The sequence below is a fragment of the Lactuca saligna genome, chromosome 4 (assembly GCF_052625555.1).
Source record: "Lactuca saligna cultivar CGN05327 chromosome 4, ASM5262555v1, whole genome shotgun sequence".
Classification (NCBI taxonomy): Eukaryota; Viridiplantae; Streptophyta; class Magnoliopsida; order Asterales; family Asteraceae; genus Lactuca; species Lactuca saligna.
The window spans coordinates 19808319-19829527 of record NC_136420.1 but is presented as its reverse complement, the minus strand read 5'-3'; the positions used below and the strand labels follow the sequence as shown (position 1 = coordinate 19829527).

The 21209-nt window shown below is 45.2% G+C and overlaps 1 protein-coding gene across 1 annotated transcript; it reads left to right on the top strand.

Moving 5' to 3' along the window:
- The first annotated feature begins 3239 nt into the window (after positions 1–3239).
- On the top strand, positions 3240–3647 carry LOC145039346 (uncharacterized). Its single transcript, XM_078987415.1, has one exon. The coding sequence runs from the start codon at positions 3240–3242 to the stop codon at positions 3645–3647; it is 408 nt and encodes a 135-aa protein (XP_078843541.1).
- The last annotated feature ends 17562 nt before the right edge of the window (positions 3648–21209 follow it).

Genomic DNA, 21209 nt, shown 5'->3' with positions numbered 1-21209 from the left:
CTTATGTTAAAGTTCATTATCATTAATATGAACTTATAAATAAAATTTTCCAGTGATTCCAAGTCGTTATACTAATTGATCTACTTATGGGGATGATGTCCACGCTGGACTTAGTGAGGTGTTTAAAGTGCGATTTCCAAACAGTATATTTTGTATACCAAACAGACTCTACCTCCGATATGATCCTACATGGTTTTTCCTTACTTGATAGATCGTGAAGTAGACTTTGAATTAATGATGAATCTAGACTAATAGTTAGTCGCAATAAGTATTAGACTGAAACTTAGCGATAATAATACTAGGTTACATCAAAGGAAAAGTCAATTGCTAAAAGCGAAGCACTGTCTAAATTTTGATTCGTCAGTTTAACGAGTGAGTGCATAGTTACTTTTATCTTACACATAGATATGAATTATTTAATATTAATACATGTTATATGTGCTTATTATCTGTGTTCCTGATATCTATGCTAGATGAAGGATTTATACATGTTTTACTTGATTTAAACTGTATATGTATTTTTATTCCTATAAATATATTGGGTAAAGATGGGTAGATGAAAGGTGATATGGATGATGAGAGATGACAAATGATATAGATGTTGAGAGGTGAAGGATGATGAGAATCTTTAACTTTAAAGCTGATCCAGTCATCTAGAGAGTATAGATGACGACCACGTACTATTCTAGACAGTCTGGTGGAACGCTAGCAGGCTTGCAACCTGTATGTGTTTTTGAACTACGTGTTCACCAGATGTACTTGAAAACTCATGGTTGTTGTGCCTAGTGGATAACATGGGCAGCTATGCCTAGTAGATAACATTGGCAGATGTGCTTAATAGATAACATTGGCGGTTGTGTCTAATAGATAACATCGACAACTATGGACATAGTGCCTGTTGGATAAACCCTAGCATCAATAAACTTCATGGCTATTCCTTAGGACAATCCTTAGAAATAAATAAATAAAGAATATATGATGCTTAGGGTAGATCCTTAAGAATAAAGAAGATAAGGGGATAGGAAATTGGGTTAATTGTTTGATGATTAAACATAGTAATTATATTATTATGGGTTGGAATCCCTATGTACTCACCAGGTTTCCCAATCTGACCCACTAAGTTTATTGTATCATAGATGGCTATATGAAAGATACATATTGGTGGGAGATTCAAGGAGTATTAGGTCACTAGTTTAATTACCGTAAGGCTTGTAATATTTCGTTATGCTTATGTTTCTGTATTGACGATGACATCCTAATGTTTTGGTATAAATAAAAATACATTTATTCAGAAATGCTTTGATAACATCTTTATCTTGTTTTCTGGGAACAAATTCCTTAATACTATTTTACAAAAAGGATACTCTGATTTTTTAATAAACATAAACAAATCAGTCTTTTCTGACCGTGAAAATGGGGATGTCGAAACAAGTTAAAGAGAAACTTCAAACAACGCAAACCCAATCCAAAACCTCTGGCTATGTACACCTCGATCACAAACACTACCACTCTAACAAAGGCCTACTCTGGACTTTACCTCACTATACCAAGTATAATTTCCACCATGTCGGAAATTGTATAGTCTGCAACATCTGTGACTTGAGAGGCCACACCTCTAAGTAGTAAAGAAAGGCCCTAAATAATGCAACCTCAACCACTACTGCAAGAAGAAGCCGAAGTTTCTTCGAATGCAATCAACCAGGGCTTTTCGGTAAGGACTCGTCGAAATTGAAGAATCAAAGTGGCTAAGGATGAGCAATTGTGATAGGTGCTGGAGATGCTCGCCAGGAACCAACGGTGGTCTCTCGTACGTTTCTGATCAACAATATTTATGCTTCCGTATTATCTGATACTCGTGCCGATAGAAGGTTTACTTCCCATATGTTTAGAAGCATGATTAACCATAAATCATGCAAAATTAACAAAGCTTACATGGTAGAAGCAGCAAACAGCCTGTTAGAAAGCACCTTAGAAATACTTACTAATTGCCTCCACCTATACTCTTGAATAACCACATCTTTCACGTCAACCTAAATCCTATAACCATTGCAAGTTTCGATGTGATCATCGGAATGGATGGTTATCACTTTATCGATCGGAGATTTTATGTTCCGAAAAAGTCGTCCGACTACTTTACCTAACAACAAAACTCATGTGATTAATATACATTAGCCTGGGAAAAACCTAAGAATCATCTCTTGCATCAAGGCAATAAAGTGTTTGCAGAAGAGACGCTTCGCTTTCTTGTCCCACGTGGTGGATATGTGAGACAAGGATATGGAAATCAAACAAATACCGCAAGTGTGCGACTACCCGGTCGTATTTCCATAGGATCTACCTGGAGTACCTCCAGTCAAACAGGTCAAATTCCAAATAAACCTAATCTCAGGTGCAATACTAATGGCAAGATCTCCTTATCATATGGTTCCATCGGAAATGCAAGAACTCCCCAGTCAACTCCAAGAAATTCTTGACAAAGGCTTTATCCGGTCAAGCTTCTCTCCATGGGGAGCCCCAGTATTGTTGTCAAAAAGAAGGATGGATCGTTCAGGATATGCATTGACTATCGATATTTGAACAAACTCGTCATCAAGAATCGATGTCCACTCCCGAGGGTCGATGACATGTTTGACCAACTACAGGGATCCTGCAGTTACTCGAAGGTCGATCTAATATCCAGCTACCATCAAATTAGAGTGCAAGAAGCAGACATTCCAAAGACGACATTTAGGACTCAGTACAGTCACTACGAGTTTCTAGTTATGCCATTCGGGTAGACCAACGACGCCAACCGAGGTACTCCAATTCCTAGGGCTTTCGGACTATTAGTAGAGATTTATCGAGAACTTCTCCAAAATAGTCAGGCCTCTCACCGCACTAACCCAGGAAGACAAAATTTTTGATTAGGGAGATATCCAAGAGTTTGCCTTCTAGCAATTGAAATAGTTTTGTGCATTACACCAATTTTGTCTCTTCCAAAAGGAACATATGACTTTGTTGTATTCTGCGATGCCTCACACCAAGGGTTAGGATGCATACTGATGCAAAGGAATAAGGTCATTGCATATGCATCTAGACAACTCAATTCAAACGAGACCAACAACACTACCGACAACTTAGAGTTGGGATCCGTAGTGTTTGCCTTAAAGATTTGGAGACACTACCTCTACGGAACAAAGTGTATCATTTTCACCAACCATAAAATCCTCTAACACATATTCGACTAGAAGGAGCTCGTTATGAGACAACAAAACTGTTTCGAATTGCTAAATGATTACAAATACGAAATTCGTATTCATCCTGGTAAAGCAAATGTCGTAGCAGACACTTTAAGCAGGAAAGAACAAGCAACGCCTCTTCGTGTAAAGGCACTAAACCTAATCACTTACTCAAACCTCACCACCCAAATTCATGATGCTCAGCTGGAAGCACTCAAACCTGAGAATATCATAGAAGAAAACCTGCGAGGCATGGACAAACAGTTTGAACTCAAAGAAAACGAAACATGTTATTTCATTAAACAAATTTGGACCCCAAAGTTGGGTGAAGTCAGGAGTCTAGTCTTGAATGAAGCTCCTAAGTCAAGATATTCGATACATCCTGAATCAGATAAGGTGTATCTCGATATCAATAAGCTTTATTGGTGACACAACATGAAGGCAGAGATTTCCATCCATGTTAGTAAATGCTTGACTTGTTCCAAAGTCAAGGCAGAGTACCAGAAGTTATCTGGTCTACCACAACAACCATCAATCTCGAAATGGAAATAGGAACAGATAACCATGGACTTCATAATGAAGTTGCTAGTAACTTTAAGTGGTTATGAAACCCTTTGGTTAGTAGTTACAGAAGAGAAGGAATAAAATCTTTCAAGGTAAAATATCCTCATCACTTAGCCTACATATCATTTTGGTGAATTGGGTAAGAACCCTATGTCGTATTTGATGAGATATAATGATTGGGGGTATTGATTTATAACCTTCCTTAGGTAGTTTTGATGATTGTAACCTCAATCCAGTTATTCCATGGTAGATTTGAAGATTTGGGTGAAAACCCTCATGAGCCACTGAAATCCAAATTAGGGACATTGCAATAGGTGATGAAATGGGATTGGATTCTCTGACCTTGATGATATTTACTAGCAATAAATATAATTGTGATGCTCAAATTCATCCTTGGTGATCGAATATAGTATAAACATGGATTTGTATTATTTTGGGGAAATTTAATGAAAACAATAGAATTATTTATTAATGGTATTGATGTACATATTTGCTTGCTATGGTTTGAATGATTCTTAATGGTAACACCTACATTGTTACAATTATGTTCATTGTAACAAGGGCTTTCCATTGATATATTACACTTCAAATTTGGATGTTAAGAATTCATAGTTTTTTAGCTTCAAAATAAGTTATTCAGTGAAAAATATGAAAACCAAATCAAAATTGACAATTCATAAATTTTACATATGAACTCCATTTGAGCTGATTTTTTTATTGTGTTCTTTTTAACACTGGTTTTTCATGAACATATTACACTTCCAATTTAAATGTTGGTAAGTCGTATTATTTTAGCTTCAAAGTAGGTTATTCAATGAAAATTACAAAGAAATGCAAAACTCAATAGCTTTTGCCTACAAACTTTATAACAATGATCATATCATTTGATTTTCCCAATTACAAGGGTGTCTCGCAGTCAACCTTAAAAAATCACTGTCAACATATATTTTTGTAAGGGTTAACTTACGAAAATTTCGAAAAAAATCATTTTTCACAGTCAACCAGATTTTTCTAGATGGTTAACTGCAAAATAATGGCTATTTGAAGCATTTTTCATTTTTATGAGAATTTTGTGGTAAAAAGTTTAAAAATGATTATTATGGTCATTGTATAAAAATAGTAATACCCTTTATGAAAATATACATAATGATTAGACTAAAGGGAGTGTGAGGCGCTAAGCCATACTATAGAGTTATATTAAATAGACCATACATTCAATTGTGTGTGAGATATGTATTTATAATAACAAATTACAAGGTTGAGCTCCAATAATTATGGAGAGATAAATACAAATATACATTTGAATTATGAAATACATAATTATTTAATATCCCCTCTCATGTAAATGTGTGGTGGACCAAGATGAAGTATAACATGGAAATGTTCAAATTGAGCACGTGGAAGACTCTTGGTAAAAATGCCTGCCACCTGAAGCTTGGTTGAGATGAACTTCGTGTAAAGCTTACCCAAAGCAATGAGACCTCTAAAAAATAATCGAGATGAATTTGTTTACCCCGCTTGTGAGAGACTGGATTTTGAGTCACAAATAAAGCATTTTTGTTGTCACAATAATGTAGGTCGACTAGGAGGTAAGGCATGAAGCTCATAGAGAAGGTGAGTAATCTAAACAATTTTGGTTGATGTATTTTCCATTTCCCAATATTTTGACTCGCAATTTAATCTGGAGATTGTGGGTTGTTTCTTGGTGCTCCAAGAGATGAGGATGTGACTGATATATATTGAATAAGCATAACTACAGTGGCGAGTTTCAAGACAAAGAGCCTAATCAACATCTAAGTAACCCAAAGTAGTGTTTGATTATGGATGACAAAAGATGAGCCCAAAAGTAATTGTGCCTTTAATATACTACAATACCAGTTTTACAGATTGAAAATGATCATCGATGGGTGCATCAAGGTACTCACTGTTGTGGTTCACAACATAGGGAAATATTGGTCTAGTGATAGTTAAGTATTGAAGATCCCCCACTAATAAGCAATACATAGTATGATCGGAAAAGAGAGGCCCATTAGAAGTAAACATTTCATGAGTAGCTAATGGAGTAGGCACTCGTTTGGATTCTATAAGGTCGACTCGTGTAAGAATATCTTTAGCACATTTTGAATGGTTGAGAAAAAACCCATCATCAGTATAACTTACCTCCAAACCAAGGAAATAGTTAAGATCACCAAGTTCTTTAACGGAAAATTTATGGTTTAACCAGGTAGTGAAAGAGGTGAGAATTGATTATTGATTGACAGTAAGAACTAAGTCATCCACATAAACAAGTAAGTACATAAGTGAAGAGTCTCGAACAAAGATGAATAAAGATGTGTTAGCATGGCTGCAAACAAAACCATTAGCTAGTGTGAACGAACTAGGGAATTGAAACCAAGCATGATGGGCTTGTTTTAAATCATAAAGGGCCTTGGATAACTTGCAAACATGATAAGGAAATTGAGAATCAGTGAAACCAGGTGGTTGCTCCATGAAGCATGTCTTCTTTAATTGACCACGAAGAAAAGCATTTTTAATATCTAGTTGATGTAAACATCATTTGTATAGTATTGCCAGTGAACCAACAATGCATACAGTCGATGCTTTAACAACTGAGTTGAACGTGTGAGAGTAATTAAGTCCTGGAATTTAGGTAAAACCTTGGGCCACGTGTAACGACCCAATTTTCACATCCAAAATTTTTTGTTTAAAAACGTTACTTTAGAAAATATTAATAACTAAAACATCATTTGATCAACCATTATATAAACTGAACCATGTCTGAAAACCAAAACATACAACTAATCAGAATATCAGAGTATCAACCCCAGAAAAGCTAGTAAATGCGGAAACCGGTGAATGTGTGTGTGACATGCTGCTACCGCGCCGGCTCCTTTCCCCTAGCTAAGGAGGTACCTGAAACCAAAACTGAAATTGTAAGCACGAAGCTTAGTGAGTTCCCCCATAATACCCATACCATGCATACATACAACAAACAATGTTCAGCTAGGAGTTACGGGCCTCGCCCACACTCGGGAAGATACGGGCTCTACCCACACTTCGCTAGCCGGGAGATACGGGCCTTGCCCATACTTGTGAAGATACGGGCTCTGACCACACTTCACTATCGGGGAGATACGGGCCTAGCCCACACTCCAACCTCGGAGAGATACGGGCCTTGCCCACACTCAACCGCCAACTCATATCATACAAGTATCACATAGACAACAAGTATAGATAACTATATCATACTAGCATATATCATAATCAACTCAACTAAGAGTTACGGGCCTGGCCCACACTCTAATACTAATGTCTCGTCTATACGGGTCGGCCTTGGTGCCTTAGACCCGTTACTACTGGAAGGAAACTCACCTCGAAATAGCTGCTGGTCTGAGTGGGAATTGATCACCTACTACTGCTGCTGCTGCTCCGGAAACTCCCCGGCTGCAATTCCCACAATATACTTAATCATACACTGCTAACTGTCCTTTGGGTAAAAAGACCATTTTACCCCTGGTCTAGCCCTAAGTCAAATCGGAGTCAACTTTTAGTTGACCCGACTCGCCGAGTGGATCTCCAACTCGTCGAGTCCCTGTCCAGACAATTGCCCTGGGTCCCTGATTCTACTCGTCGAGTTAGGCTATGACTCGACGAGTTCATCTTATAAACTGACATTCAACCCCTTCATCCTACTCGCCGAGTTGTATGAACAACTCGTCGAGTTCATCTTCATCCGAAGAACACTTATGCTAAGACTCACCGAGTTGTATAAACAACTCGCCGAGTCTGTTCTTGATCTATGAAGATTGCCTTGGACTCGCCGAATCAGGGCATTGACTCGCCAAGTCCTAACATGGGTGAGTTCAGCTCCTAACTCACCGAGTCACCCCCTGTGACTCACGGCTCAACTCGATACATCATAAAGGGACCAATTCGGTGACTCACGACCAGACTCGCAAAGTCACATATACGACTCGCCGAGTCGCCGCCATGCATACACCAAATACACCGATTTGCTCGATTTCAGTCCATGCCATTCATAGATCTGGACTTCTAGGACACAAATCACACGTAAAGTTTCCAACTTTACGTGTGGATATTCACCAATATGGATTTTAGGGCTCAAAATGCCTTAAAAGGGTAGATCTAGGGCTAACAAGCAACATGGGGCCATAAAGCTAACAGATCTGAAACGACCCAAAAATACGACCCAAAAATTTTGTTTTTCAATGTAATCAAAACCATAATCTGAGCATCATAACATAAAAATATACGCGATGTATCCCAAATCATATTAAAATACTGTGCGGAAAAAGTGTATCATACTATATCAAATCAAGACAACTAAAACCATCCCCAGGATAAAAGCTAAGCTGTGGTGTGTGCGATGCTATCACCCCGAGCTCTTCCCTTTGCTTGCGGAAGTACCTGAAACCAAAACTGAAACTGTAAGCACGAAGCTTAGTGAGCTCCCCCAAACTACCACATACCATACAGTAACATATAAACACATATTGGGCCTGGCCCACTGCATCGGGCCGAAGCCCGGAAACTGCATCGGACCGAAGTCCGGAACTGACTGGGACCTTGTCCCCTGCATCGGACCGAAGTCCGGAACTAACTGCATCAGACCAAAGTTCGGAACTAACTGCATCGGACCGAAGTCCAGAACTATCTGCATCGGACCGAAGTCCGGAACCGACTGGGACCTTGTCCCCTGCATCGGACCGAAGTCCGGAACTGACTGACTGAACATGGCATAGCATAACACATCATCTAGCATGAACACATATACTGCATACTACATCGGGCCGTAGCCCGGAACACATAACACTTAACACATAAAACATAGCATACAAATCCTGTCTGAGCCACGAAGGCATCAAACATACTAGCTACTGCATCGGACCAAAGTCCGAAAACTACTGCTAACTGAACGGGCCGGCATTGTGGCCTTAGACCCGTCCCTACTGGAAGGAAACTCACCTCGTAAACTGGCTGCTGAGTGTGTGGCTCTGGAAGCTAACGGCTGCTGCTCCTGTATCTCCCCGGCTACAAGTCCATAAACGCACTCAATCAAATACTAAACACTGCACTTGGGTAAAATGACTCTTTTACCCTTGGTCAAAGTTACTCTCATTTGGACTGACTCGCCGAGTTGGGCCACCCAACTCGCCGAGTCCTACTCTCACTTTTCAATCCTACTCGCCGCTACTCGTCGAGTATGGCATCGACTCGACGAGTACCCTCTTGATCCAAGAACTCAGACAATCTTCATCCGAATCACCGAGCCGTATGAACATACTCGACGAGTTGTTCTTGATCTTAAGAAGATTGCCTTGGACTCGCCGAGTTGTATGAACAACTCGCCGAGTCCCTCCATTACTGAGTCTACCTTCAACTCGCAGAGTCCACTCTCTAACTCACTGGTTCCACTCAACACTGCTAAAAATGAAGGAATCGGGGACTCGCGACTCAACTCGCCAAGTCGTTCTTCCCGACTCGCCGAGTTGCCGCCATGCAACTGTTTTTCACCCGATTTTGCTTGAATCCAACACATACAAATGATAGATCTGAGTCCAATAAGCTGGTTTACCACGTAAAGTTTCCAACTTTACGTGTACAACACATGAATAAGGGAAAATAAGGATAAAAGATGCATAAAAGGGATAGATATAGGGTTAATATGCCAAGTATCCTCATAAAGGCAATAGATCTGGACTATGGGACTTCTCAATGAATAGATCCAAGGTTATCTCGGCTTATTAGGGCGTTCATGAAAGCACAAGGCTTGGAACAAGCATCAACTAGTTCTTAGAAGAGTTCTAATGGAGGTTTAAAGCATAAAACAAGAGGGGAATACGAAAATACCTCCAAATAACTCAGATTTGCCCTTGGATCTTGCACAACTCTTCTTCTCCTTGCTCGTTTCTTCTTCTCCTTCTTCAAGCCTTCACAAATCACACAAAATCACTTATAAACTCTCAAGGATGAACTAGGGTTTTTCTCACAGTGTTCTCAGGCTGAAGGAGGCAAGAATGGGGCTATAAGGTGACTTAAATAGTGGGCAACCCGGGGATTTAGGGTTTCACCCAGACGGATGGACTCGCCGAGTCTCCAGCTAACACGTGCTCGAAGTCACGACCCTACTCGGCGAGTCAGGCTATGAACTCGCCGAGTCCCTCTTGCAAATCTTTAAAACAATTACTAATAAATTAACATACCGGGAACGGGTCGTTACAATTCTCCCCCACTTAACTCAGACTTCGTCCTCGAAGTCTGCTACGGCTGGATCTGCAAATATCTCCGGGTAGTGCGCTCTCATCTCCTCCTCAGCCTCCCACGTCCATTCGGACCCCTTCCGGTGCTGCCACTGTACCTTCACTAGCTGAATTACCTTGTTCCTCAAAGTCTTGGCCTTCCGATCAAGAATCGCGACCGGTCTCTCGATATAATTCAGGCTGCTATCAACCTGAATATCCTTTAGGGGAACGACTGCTGACTCATCCACTAAACACTTCCTCAACTGCGACACGTGGAAGGTGTTGTGGATCTGACTAAGCTCCTCAGGAAGATCTAACCGATAAGCAACCCGACCCACCCGGGCCAAAACCCTGAAAGGACCAATAAATCTGGGGCCCAATTTGCCCCTCTTCCGGAACCTGATGACACCCTTCCAAGGTGAGACCTTCAGAAGGACCATATCTCCCACCTGAAACTCCAAGTCCGAACGCCTCCTGTCAGCGTAGCTCTTCTGTTGACTCTGCGCAGTCTGCAGCCTACTACGGACCTGCTGGATCAGCTCAGTCGTCTTGAGCACCACTTCTGTGCTCCCGATGACTCGCTGACCGACCTCGCCCCAACAAATCAGGGTCCTACACTTCCTCCCATACAGCATCTCAAAAGGAGGTCGATCAATACTCGCATGATAACTGTTGTTATACGAGAACTCTGCTAACGGAAGATACGTATCCCAACTGCCCCCAAAATCTAGAACACATGCCCTCAGCATGTCCTCAAGAGTCTGAATCGTCCTCTCGCTCTGCCCGTCAGTCTGGGGGTGAAAAACGGTGCTGAAATGAAGACGAGTACCCATCTCGTCGTGGAACCGCTTCCAGAATCTGGATGTGAAACGGACATCTCGATCTGACACCACCGATACCGGCACTCCATGACGTGCCACAATCTCTCGCACATAGATATCGGCTAACTTTTCCGCCGATATACTCTCCTGAATCAGAATAAAATGGGCACTCTTCGTCAACCGATCCACTACTACCCATATCGAATCCACTCCGCGTGCGGTCCTGGGAAGCTTGGTGACAAAATCCATGGTGATGTCCTCCCATTTCCACACGGGAATGTCTAACGGCTGCATCTTGCCGTGAGGTCTCTGGTGTTCCGCCTTGACCTTCCGGCAGGTCAAGCATCTCTCAACATACCAAGCGACGTCCCGCTTCATGCAGGGCCACCAATAATCAGGTCGAAGATCTCGATACATTTTCGTCGCCCCTGGGTGGATAGAAAACCGAGACTTATGAGCCTCGTCCATCAATACCTACCGCACTCCACCCCAGTACGGTACCCATACCCTCCCATGAAGCGTCAGCAAACCCCGACTGTCATAATCGAACGAAGAAACTCGGCCCACTATCCTCTCACACTTCTGCCTCTCCTCCTTGAGGCCTTCCATCTGAGCCTCCTTGATCCGATCCAACAACGGAGTGATCACTGTCATCCTCATACACATATCTCTAATAGGGGCCGCCGACACTTTGCGGCTTAGGGCGTCGGCCACCACGTTAGCCTTCCCTGGATGATAAAGGATCTCACAATCATAATCCTTCAGCACGTCCAACCACCTCCTCTGCCTGATGTTCAGACTCGGCTGATCCATAAGATATCGCAAGCTCTTGTGATCCGTGTATATAGTACAATGGACCCCATAAAGGTAATGTCTCCAAATCTTGAGGGCAAACACAACTGCCCCCAGCTCCAAATCGTGGGTAGGATAATTAGCCTCGTGAGGCTTCAACTGTCTCGAGGCATAAGCTACCACATGGCCTCGCTGCATCAATACTGCTCCCATACCTGTGATTGAAGCATCACAATAGACTACGAAGTCCTCTACTCCCTCTGGCAAGGTAAGGATCGGAGCCTCGCACAATTTCTATCTGAGAGTCTCGAACGCCGCCTGCTGCTCAGGCCCCCAACGAAATACCACCGACTTCTTGGTTAGTCGGGTGAGCGGCACTGCTATCTTGGAGAAGTCCCGAATAAATCTCCGATAATACCCTGCCAACCCTAGGAAGCTTCGAATCTCGGATGGAGACTTCGGGACCTCCCACTGCATCACGACCTCTATCTTGGCCGGATCTACCAAAATACCCTTCTGGTTGACAAGATGACCAAGAAATTGCACCTCGCGCAACCAGAACTCACACTTGGAGAACTTTGCGAAGAGTCTCTCCCTCCTCAAGGTCTCCAACACCTCCCGCAGGTGCTCCTCGTGCTGCCCCTGTGTCTTGGAATATACCAAGATATCATCTATGAATACTATCACCGACCGATCCAGCATCGGTCTGCACACACGATTCATGAGGTCCATGAACGCGGCTGGGGCATTGGTGAGCCCAAATGGCATCACCACGAACTCATAATGACCATACCGGGTCCTGAAAGCAGTCTTCTGTACATCCTCATCTCTAACCCTCATCTGATGATAACCGGAGCGTAGATCGATCTTGGAGAACCAAGACGCTCCCTGAAGCTGATCAAACAAGTCATCTATCCTCGGAAGTGGGTAACGGTTCTTCACCGTTACCTTGTTCAACTCCCGATAATCAATGCACATACGATGCGACCCATCCTTCTTTCTCACAAACAGGATCGGCGCTCCCCAAGGCGAACTGCTCGGCCGAATGAAACCCTTGTCTAACAGCTCTTGCTGCTGTGTAGACAACTCCTGCATCTCAGGGGAAGCTAGTCGATACGGTGCTTTGGCTATCGGAGCCGCACCAGGAATTAGGTCGATCCTGAACTCAACCTGTCTCTCAGGAGGTATCCCCGGCAAATCCTCGGGAAATACATCCGGGTAGTCCCGAACAATAGGAACATCATCAATCGTCGTCTTGCCCTTCTCCCGGGCATCCAAGACGTAAACTACAAAACCGGCGCAACCCTGCTGAACATAGCGCCTCGCCCTTGCGGCGGAACAAAAGGTCGGTCCTCGCTGGGGCCTCTCGCCCTGAATCACTATCTCTCCCCCACTGGGAGTGCGAACCCTCACTAGCTGAAGCTCACAATCTATCACCGCCCCATTGGGGCTTAGCCAATCCATACCCACAATAACTTTATTCCCTCGCAGGGGAATAGGAACCAGGTCCACTAAAAACTGCTCATCAAATATCTGAAGGGAACAGCCTCTATGTACTCTGCCGACCCTCACAGTCCTATCATCTGCTATCTCAACCTCTAATGGACAATCCAGCTCCCCTGGAGCTCTGCTAAATCTCTTGCTAAGCTCAAGCGATACGAATGATCGGGTAGCCCCCGAATCGAACAATACCAAAGCAGAGATGCCGTTCACCGAGAACGACCCTAAATAAAACATATCATCAAGTAATATTCAAACGATAATGATAATTAAAAGGTGAAGGAAAGATACATACCCGTCACCACATCAGGAGTCGCTCGCGCCTCCTCTGTTGTCATCCGAAACGCCCTGCTCTTCGCCACTGGCGCATCAGATCGGCCCTGCCGGCCATCCGTAATCCTCAAGGTGGCAGGGGCAGGTGCAACCACCTTCCCTGCTGCAGCTAAACTGGGACACTGGGACTTTTTATGTCCCCTCTGATTGCACTGAAAGCAAATCAGATTTGATGCTGTAACCGTAGTAGCAGGGGTCGTACAATCCCTGCTCAAATGCCCAATCCGACCGCACTTGTAGCAGCCGGAACTCCCTGCCTTGCACGCCCCCTCGTGCATTCTCCCACACTTGCCACACCGACCGTGGCTCTGCTGACTCCTGGACCTGTGATCTGAAACCTTGGGCTTTTTGCCCATACTGCCTGAACCCGAAACCGCCTCCGGTTTCCTCTTCTTCTCCATCTCGAGATCAATCTCCCTCTCCCTAGCTCTAGCAATCATGTCGTCCAGCGTTTTACAACTGGACCGGCTCACAAACATGCGGATATCACTCCGCAACATCTCATGATAACGGGCCTTCTTCATCTCCTCATCGGCTGCGTACTGAGGAACAAGAAGAGCCCTCTCCCTGAACTTGGCGGTGATCTCCGCCACCGTCTCTGTAGTCTGGGTAAGGTCCTGAAACTCCCTAGCTAGCTGCTGCACCTCAATGACCGGTGCAAACTCCGCCCTGAACCTAGTAGAGAAATCAGTCCAGGTCATGGCATCCAATGCTGCATCATCCCCGATGGCATGTCCAACCTCCTCCCACCAATCTCGTGCCCTGTCCTTCAGAAGACAGGACGCCAATCTGACCCTGTCCCCCTCGGGACACCTGCTAGTGCGGAAAGCGTTGGCCACATCCGCCAACTATCTGGTACTCGCTATGGGGTCCCGCGCCCCATGATAGTCTGGAGCTCCGCATGCCCTGAACTCCCTGAACATAAGTGTGCGCGACCCCATCATGGCCGCCATCTCAGCACGAAAACCACCCAATCTCTCATCCATCAGCTCTAAAATACCCTCCTTGATCGAACCGAAGATCACAGGAGTCTGCTCCAGTATGATGCGGGTAACCTCAGAAGAAAGAAACTCTCTGGTCTGCTCATCCAACTGCCCGGCCTCCGGGCCTGATCCTGATCCTGATCCCCCTCCGGCATCTGAACTGCCGACTGCTGGCCTCGAACGCAAAACTACCATTCTGAAACAAATCATAGCAACATCAGAAAACTGAAATATCTCAAGGGATCGTGATACTACTACTAGCTTCCTGGTCTTGTCTTGGCCTTCCTTGATTCGAGTACGGATCCTCTGCTTTCAGTAGTACGGGCCCATACTACCTTCCACATCTATCCGTACTTTCCTCAAGGACTGCCTTGACTCCACCAAGTCACTTCTACTACTGCTATTCTCTGCTACTCTCATCCTAGGCTTGCCCTAGGGAAACCTCAGACTTAACACAACTGGTCCTCAGCTGCTGAAGGTCTCCTCATAATGCCAATTAGCCACTACCTAAACACCATCACATGTGATGAGGATCAGATAATCCTTCAAGTAAAAGACCCGTCCTATAACGGTTGCACTCAAACGAGAGCTGCGCAATAGGGCCAGTTCCAGCACTCTGGGATTATTCAACCCTGACCACATGTGGTGTGACGTGTTCACCTAATGGCTAACTCCCATCACTCAGATTCATACAAAGCACGAAGCAAGCAACATTCGGACAAGGGAAACAGACTCAAGCAAAACTATTCTCGTAACAAGAAACTGCACTAGCATAGGATGCTAAGCTCCCACTATCAGGCATAACCTAATCAGGCTATCCTACTGCTGTCTACTCAATTCTAGCATGCAATACTCATAAAGCTGTAATACATAAAGCAGGCACATAAGGCATTTTCCTAGATCCTTAGTCCTATATTAGCATGCTGTTCTACTGAAACTGAAACTTAACAAATAACTTGTATGGGTAATTTGGGAGTACTTACTTGAGCTCGGCTGATCGCATGCACACACCTCTATCTCATTAAAAAAATGATTTCTTTCCTTCTACGTGCTTTCAAAATTCTTTTTGTAAAACGTTTTTATTTATTTATTTATTATTATTTTTTTAAAAATAAAATCTTTTATTTCCCTTAGTTTGAGTTCAGATACACCCGGAAGTGTATCTGAATCCCTCAAACCAGGGCTCTGATACCAACTTGAAACGACCCAAAAATACGACCCAAAAATTTTGTTTTTCAATGTAATCAAAACCATAATCTGAGCATCATAACATAAAAACATACGCGATGTATCCCAAATCATAATAAAATACTATGCGGAAAAACTGTATCATACTATATCAAATCAAGACAACTAAAACCATCCCCAGGATAAAAGCTAAGCTGTGGTGTGTGCGATGCTATCACCCCGAGCTCTTCCCTTTGCTTGCAGAAGTACCTAAAACCAAAACTGAAACTGTAAGCACGAAGCTTAGTGAGCTCCCCCAAACTACCACATACCATACAGTAACATATAAACACATATTGGGCCTGGCCCACTGCATCGGGCCGAAGCCCGGAAACTGCATCGGACCGAAGTCCGGAACTCACTGGGACCTTGTCCCCTGCATCGGACCGAAGTCCGGAACTAACTGCATCGGACCAAAGTTCAGAACTAACTGCATCGGACCGAAGTCCGGAACTATCTGCATCGGACCGAAGTCCGGAACCGACTGGGACCTTGTCCCCTGCATCGGACCGAAGTCCGGAACTGACTGACTGAACATGGCATAGCATAACACATCATCTAGCATGAACACATATACTGCATACTACATCGGGCCGTAACCCGGAACACATAACACTTAACACATAAAACAAAGCATACAAATCCTGTCTGAGCCACGAAGGCATCAAACATACTAGCTACTGCATCGGACCAAAGTCCGGAAACTACTGCTAACTGAACGGGCCGGCATTGTGGCCTTAGACCCGTCCCTACTGGAAGGAAACTCACCTCGTAAACTGGCTGCTGAGTGTGTGGATCTGGAAGCTAACGGCTGCTGCTCCTGTATCTCCCTGGCTACAAGTCCATAAACGCACTCAATCAAATACTAAACACTGCACTTGGGTAAAATGACTCTTTTACCCTTGGTCAAAGTTACTCTCATTTGGACTGACTCGCCGAGTTGGGCCACCCAACTCGCCGAGTCCTACTCTCACTTTTCAATCCTACTCGCTGCTACTCGTCGAGTATGGCATCGACTCGACGAGTACCCTCTTGATCCAAGAACTCAGACAATCTTCATCCGACTCACCGAGCCGTATGAACATACTCGACGAGTTGTTCTTGATCTTAAGAAGATTGCCTTGGACTCGCCGAGTTGTATGAACAACTCGCCGAGTCCCTCCATTACTGAGTCTACCTTCAACTCGCAGAGTCCACTCTCTAACTCACTGGTTCCACTCAACACTGCTAAAAATGAAGGAATCGGGGACTCGCGACTCAACTCGCCAAGTCGTTCTTCCCGACTCGCCGAGTTGCCGCCATGCAACTGTTTTTCACCCGATTTTGCTTGAATCCAACACATACAAATGATAGATCTGAGTCCAATAAGCTGGTTTACCACGTAAAGTTTCCAACTTTACGTGTACAACACATGAATAAGGGAAAATAAGGCTAAAAGATGCATAAAAGGGATAGATCTAGGGTTAATATGCCAAGTATCCTCATAAAGGCAATAGATCTGGACTATGGGACTTCTCAATGAATAGATCCAAGGTTATCTCGGCTTATTAGGGCGTTCATGAAAGCACAAGGCTTGGAACAAGCATCAACTAGTTCTTAGAAGAGTTCTAATGGAGGTTTAAAGCATAAAACAAGAGGGGAATCCGAAAATACCTCAAAATAACTCAGATTTGCCCTTGGATCTTGCACAACTCTTCTTCTCCTTGTTCCTTTCTTCTTCTCCTTCTTCAAGCCTTCACAAATCACACAAAATCACTTATAAACTCTCAAGGATGAACTAGGATTTTTCTCACAGTGTTCTCAGGGTGAAGGAGGCAAGAATGGGGCTATAAGGTGACTTAAATAGTGGGCAACCCAGGGATTTAGGGTTTCACCCAGACGGATGGACTCGCCGAGTCCGGGATATGGACTCGCCGAGTCTCCAGCTAACACGTGCTCGAAGTCACGACCCTACTCGGCGAGTCAGGCTATGAACTCGCCGAGTCCCTCTTGCAAATCTTTAAAACAATTACTAATAAATTAACATACCGGGAACGGGTCGTTACAAGATCTGAGCTCCTGGAGCTCAATCTTGCCTAGATCTAGAGGCCAAACATCTTATTACGACATATAATGCACATACAAGCTTGGGCATTTGACCAAGAAAGACCCAAATGAAGTTTTAAGCATAGAATCATGGGGAAAACGGGTTATACCTCAAGGGAACTACTGGAAGAACACAATGGTTGCTCGGATGGCTTTCCTTCTTCTGGATCTACTTCTTTCCTCCTTCAAAACCTTCAAAAACACCCACAAAAGTCTCAAACTCTCAAGGAACGGCTTAGGACGAGGGATATAGGGCTCTAAGGGTGAATGGGGGCTGGCTTGGGTAGTTAAGTCGTTTAAATAGGGTGCAAACCCCTGAAACTTAGGGTTTCATCCAACAGCGGCGACTCGCCGAGTCTAGGATATGGACTCGCCGAGTCTCCAACTTAAAACGTGACCTGGGTCGCGTCTCTACTCGGCGAGTCGGAACTATGACTCGCCGAGTCCAAGACTAAAATAGGAAATATTCGAATAAGATTTACATACCAGAAACCAGGTGCTACAAATCTCCCCCACTTATTTTAGACTTTGTCCTTGAAGTCTGCTGCTCGATCCTGAAACAGCTCGGGTAATGCTCCATCATCTCGTCCATCGGCTCCCAAGTCCATTACGAACCCTTGCGGTGCTCCATTGCACCTTCACTAATTCCACTCTCTTGTTCCTCAAATCCTTCGACTTCCTATCGAGGATTGCTACTGGGCGCTCAATGTAATTCAGGCTGTCATCAACCTGAATATCCTCCAAAGGCACTACTGCTGAATCGTCCACTAAGCATTTCCGCAACTGAGAAACATGGAAGGTGTTGTGGATCTGGCTGAGCTCGGCTGGCAGATCCAACCTGTACGCCACCCTGCCCACCAGGGCTACGACCCTGAACAGTCCGATGAATCGCGGGGCCAACTTGCCCCGCTTCCTGAATCGAATGACGCCTTTCCAAGGCAACACCTTCAGGAGAACCATATCCCCGACTTGGAACTCCAACTCGGATCGACGCTTGTCGGCATAACTTTTCTGCCGACTCTGAGCAGTATAAAGCCTACTCCGGACCTGCTGGATCCTCTCGGTCGTCTTGAGCACCACTTCGGTGCTCCCCATGACCCTCTGGCCAACTTCACCCCAGCATATCGGGGTTCTACAACTCCGTCCGTACAGCATCTCGAAGGGAGGGCAGCCGATACTCGCGTGATAGCTGTTGTTGTAGGAGAACTCGGCCAGGGGAAGATAGGTATCCCAGCTACCACCGAAGTCTAGCACGCACGCCCGCAGCATATCCTCCAGAGTCTGGATGGTCCGCTCGCTCTGGCCATCCGTCTGCGGGTGAAAGGCGGTGCTAAAATGCAGACGAGTGCCCAACTCGTCATGGAATTTCTTCCAAAATCTGGAAGTAAAACGCACATCCCTGTCCGAGATCACCGATACTGGCACCCCATGTCGTGCCACAATCTCCCTGATATAGATGTCGGCTAATTTTTCGGCCGATATGCTCTCCTGAATCGGAATAAAGTGAGCACTCTTGGTTAATCTATCCACGATGACCCAAATCGAATCCACTCCACGTGCGGTCCTGGGAAGCTTCGTGATAAAATCCATCGTGATATCTTCCCATTTCCAGAGTCGAATATCCAACGGCTGCATCTTGCCATGCGGTCTCTGATGTTCGGCCTTGACCTTCCTGCAGGTCAAACACCGCTCGACGTACCATGCCACATCCCGTTTCATGCAGGGCCACCAGTAATCCGGACGAAGATCCCTATACATCTTCGTCGCCCCGGGATGAATAGAGAATCGGGACTTGTGCACCTCCTCCATCAAAATCTGGCGCACGCCTCCGTGATACGGCACCCACACCCTACGGTGTAGTGTCAATAGTCCTCGGCTATCATAATCAAAGGAGGAAACCTGACCCACCACGCGCTCGCTCTTCCGATGCTCCTCCTTGATAGCCTCCTGTTGAGCCTCCCGAATCTGCTCCAACAGGGGAGTCACCACGGTCATCCTCAAGCAGACGTCCCTGATCGGCACCGCCTTGCGGCTAAGCGCATCGGCCACCACATTGGCCTTCCCTGGGTGGTAAAGGATCTCGCAATCATAATCCTTCACCACATTCAACCACCGACGCTGCCTCATGTTCAGATTCGGTTGGTCCATGAGGTACCTCAAACTCTTGTGGTCCGTGTAGATGGTACACCGAACCCCGTAGAGGTAATGTCGCCAAATCTTAAGAGTAAAGACCACCGCCCCCAACTCCAAATCGTGCGTCGGGTAGTTCGCCTCGTGAGGCTTGAGCTGCCTCGAAGCGTAGGCAATGACATGCCCCCTCTGCATCAGTACCGCGCCCAACCCAGAAACGGACGCATCGCAATAGACCACAAAATCCTCTACGCCCTCTGGCAGGGCCAAGATCGGCGCCCCACACAATCTCTATCTCAACGTCTCAAATGCAGCCTGCTGCTCGGGTCCCCACCGAAAGACCACGACTTTCTTCGTCAGCCATGTCAGGGGTACGACTATCTTGGAAAAATCCTGGATAAATCTCCTATAGTAGCCCGCCAATCCTAGGAAACTCCGAATCCCAGATGGAGACTTCGGGACCTCCGATCTCATCACGGCCTCGACCTTGGCCGGATCAACCAGAATCCCGTTCTGGTTGACGAGGTGTCTAAGAAATTGCACCTCGCGCAACCAAAACTCACACTTGGAGAACTTGGCATACAAGCTCTCCCTCCTCAGGGTCTCCAATACCTCTCTCAGATGCTCCTTGTGTTCCTCCCGAGTCTTGGAATAAACCAAGATATCATCGATAAAGACTATCATAGACCGATCCAGCATCGGTCTGCATACGCGGTTCATGAGGTCCATGAACGCGGCAGGAGCATTGGTGAGCCCAAACGGCATCACCACGAACTCATAATGACCATAGCGCGTCCGAAACGCGGTCTTCTGCATATCCTCCTCCCTGACCCTCATCTGATGATAACCCGAACGCAAATCAATCTTGGAGAACCAAGATGCTCCCTGAAGCTGGTCAAATAGGTCATCAATCCTCGGAAGCAGGTAACGGTTCTTCACCGTTACCTTGTTCAGCTCCCGATAATCTATACACATCCAATGCGACCCGTCCTTCTTCTTTACAAACAGAATCGGGGCTCCCCAGGGTGAACTGCTTGGACGAATAAATCCCTTGTCTAGCAGCTCCTGCAGCTGCGTAGACAACTCCTGCATCTCGGGAGGGGCCAACCGATACGGCGCCTTGGCTACCGGAGCCGCGCCAGGGACAAGGTCAATCCTGAACTCCACCTGTCGCTCCGGAGGTATCCCAGGAAGCTCCTCTGGGAAAACATCTGCAAAGTCTCGGACCACCGGAACCTCGCTCAATGTCGCCTTACCCGCCTCCCGGATATCCATCACATATGCGACATATCC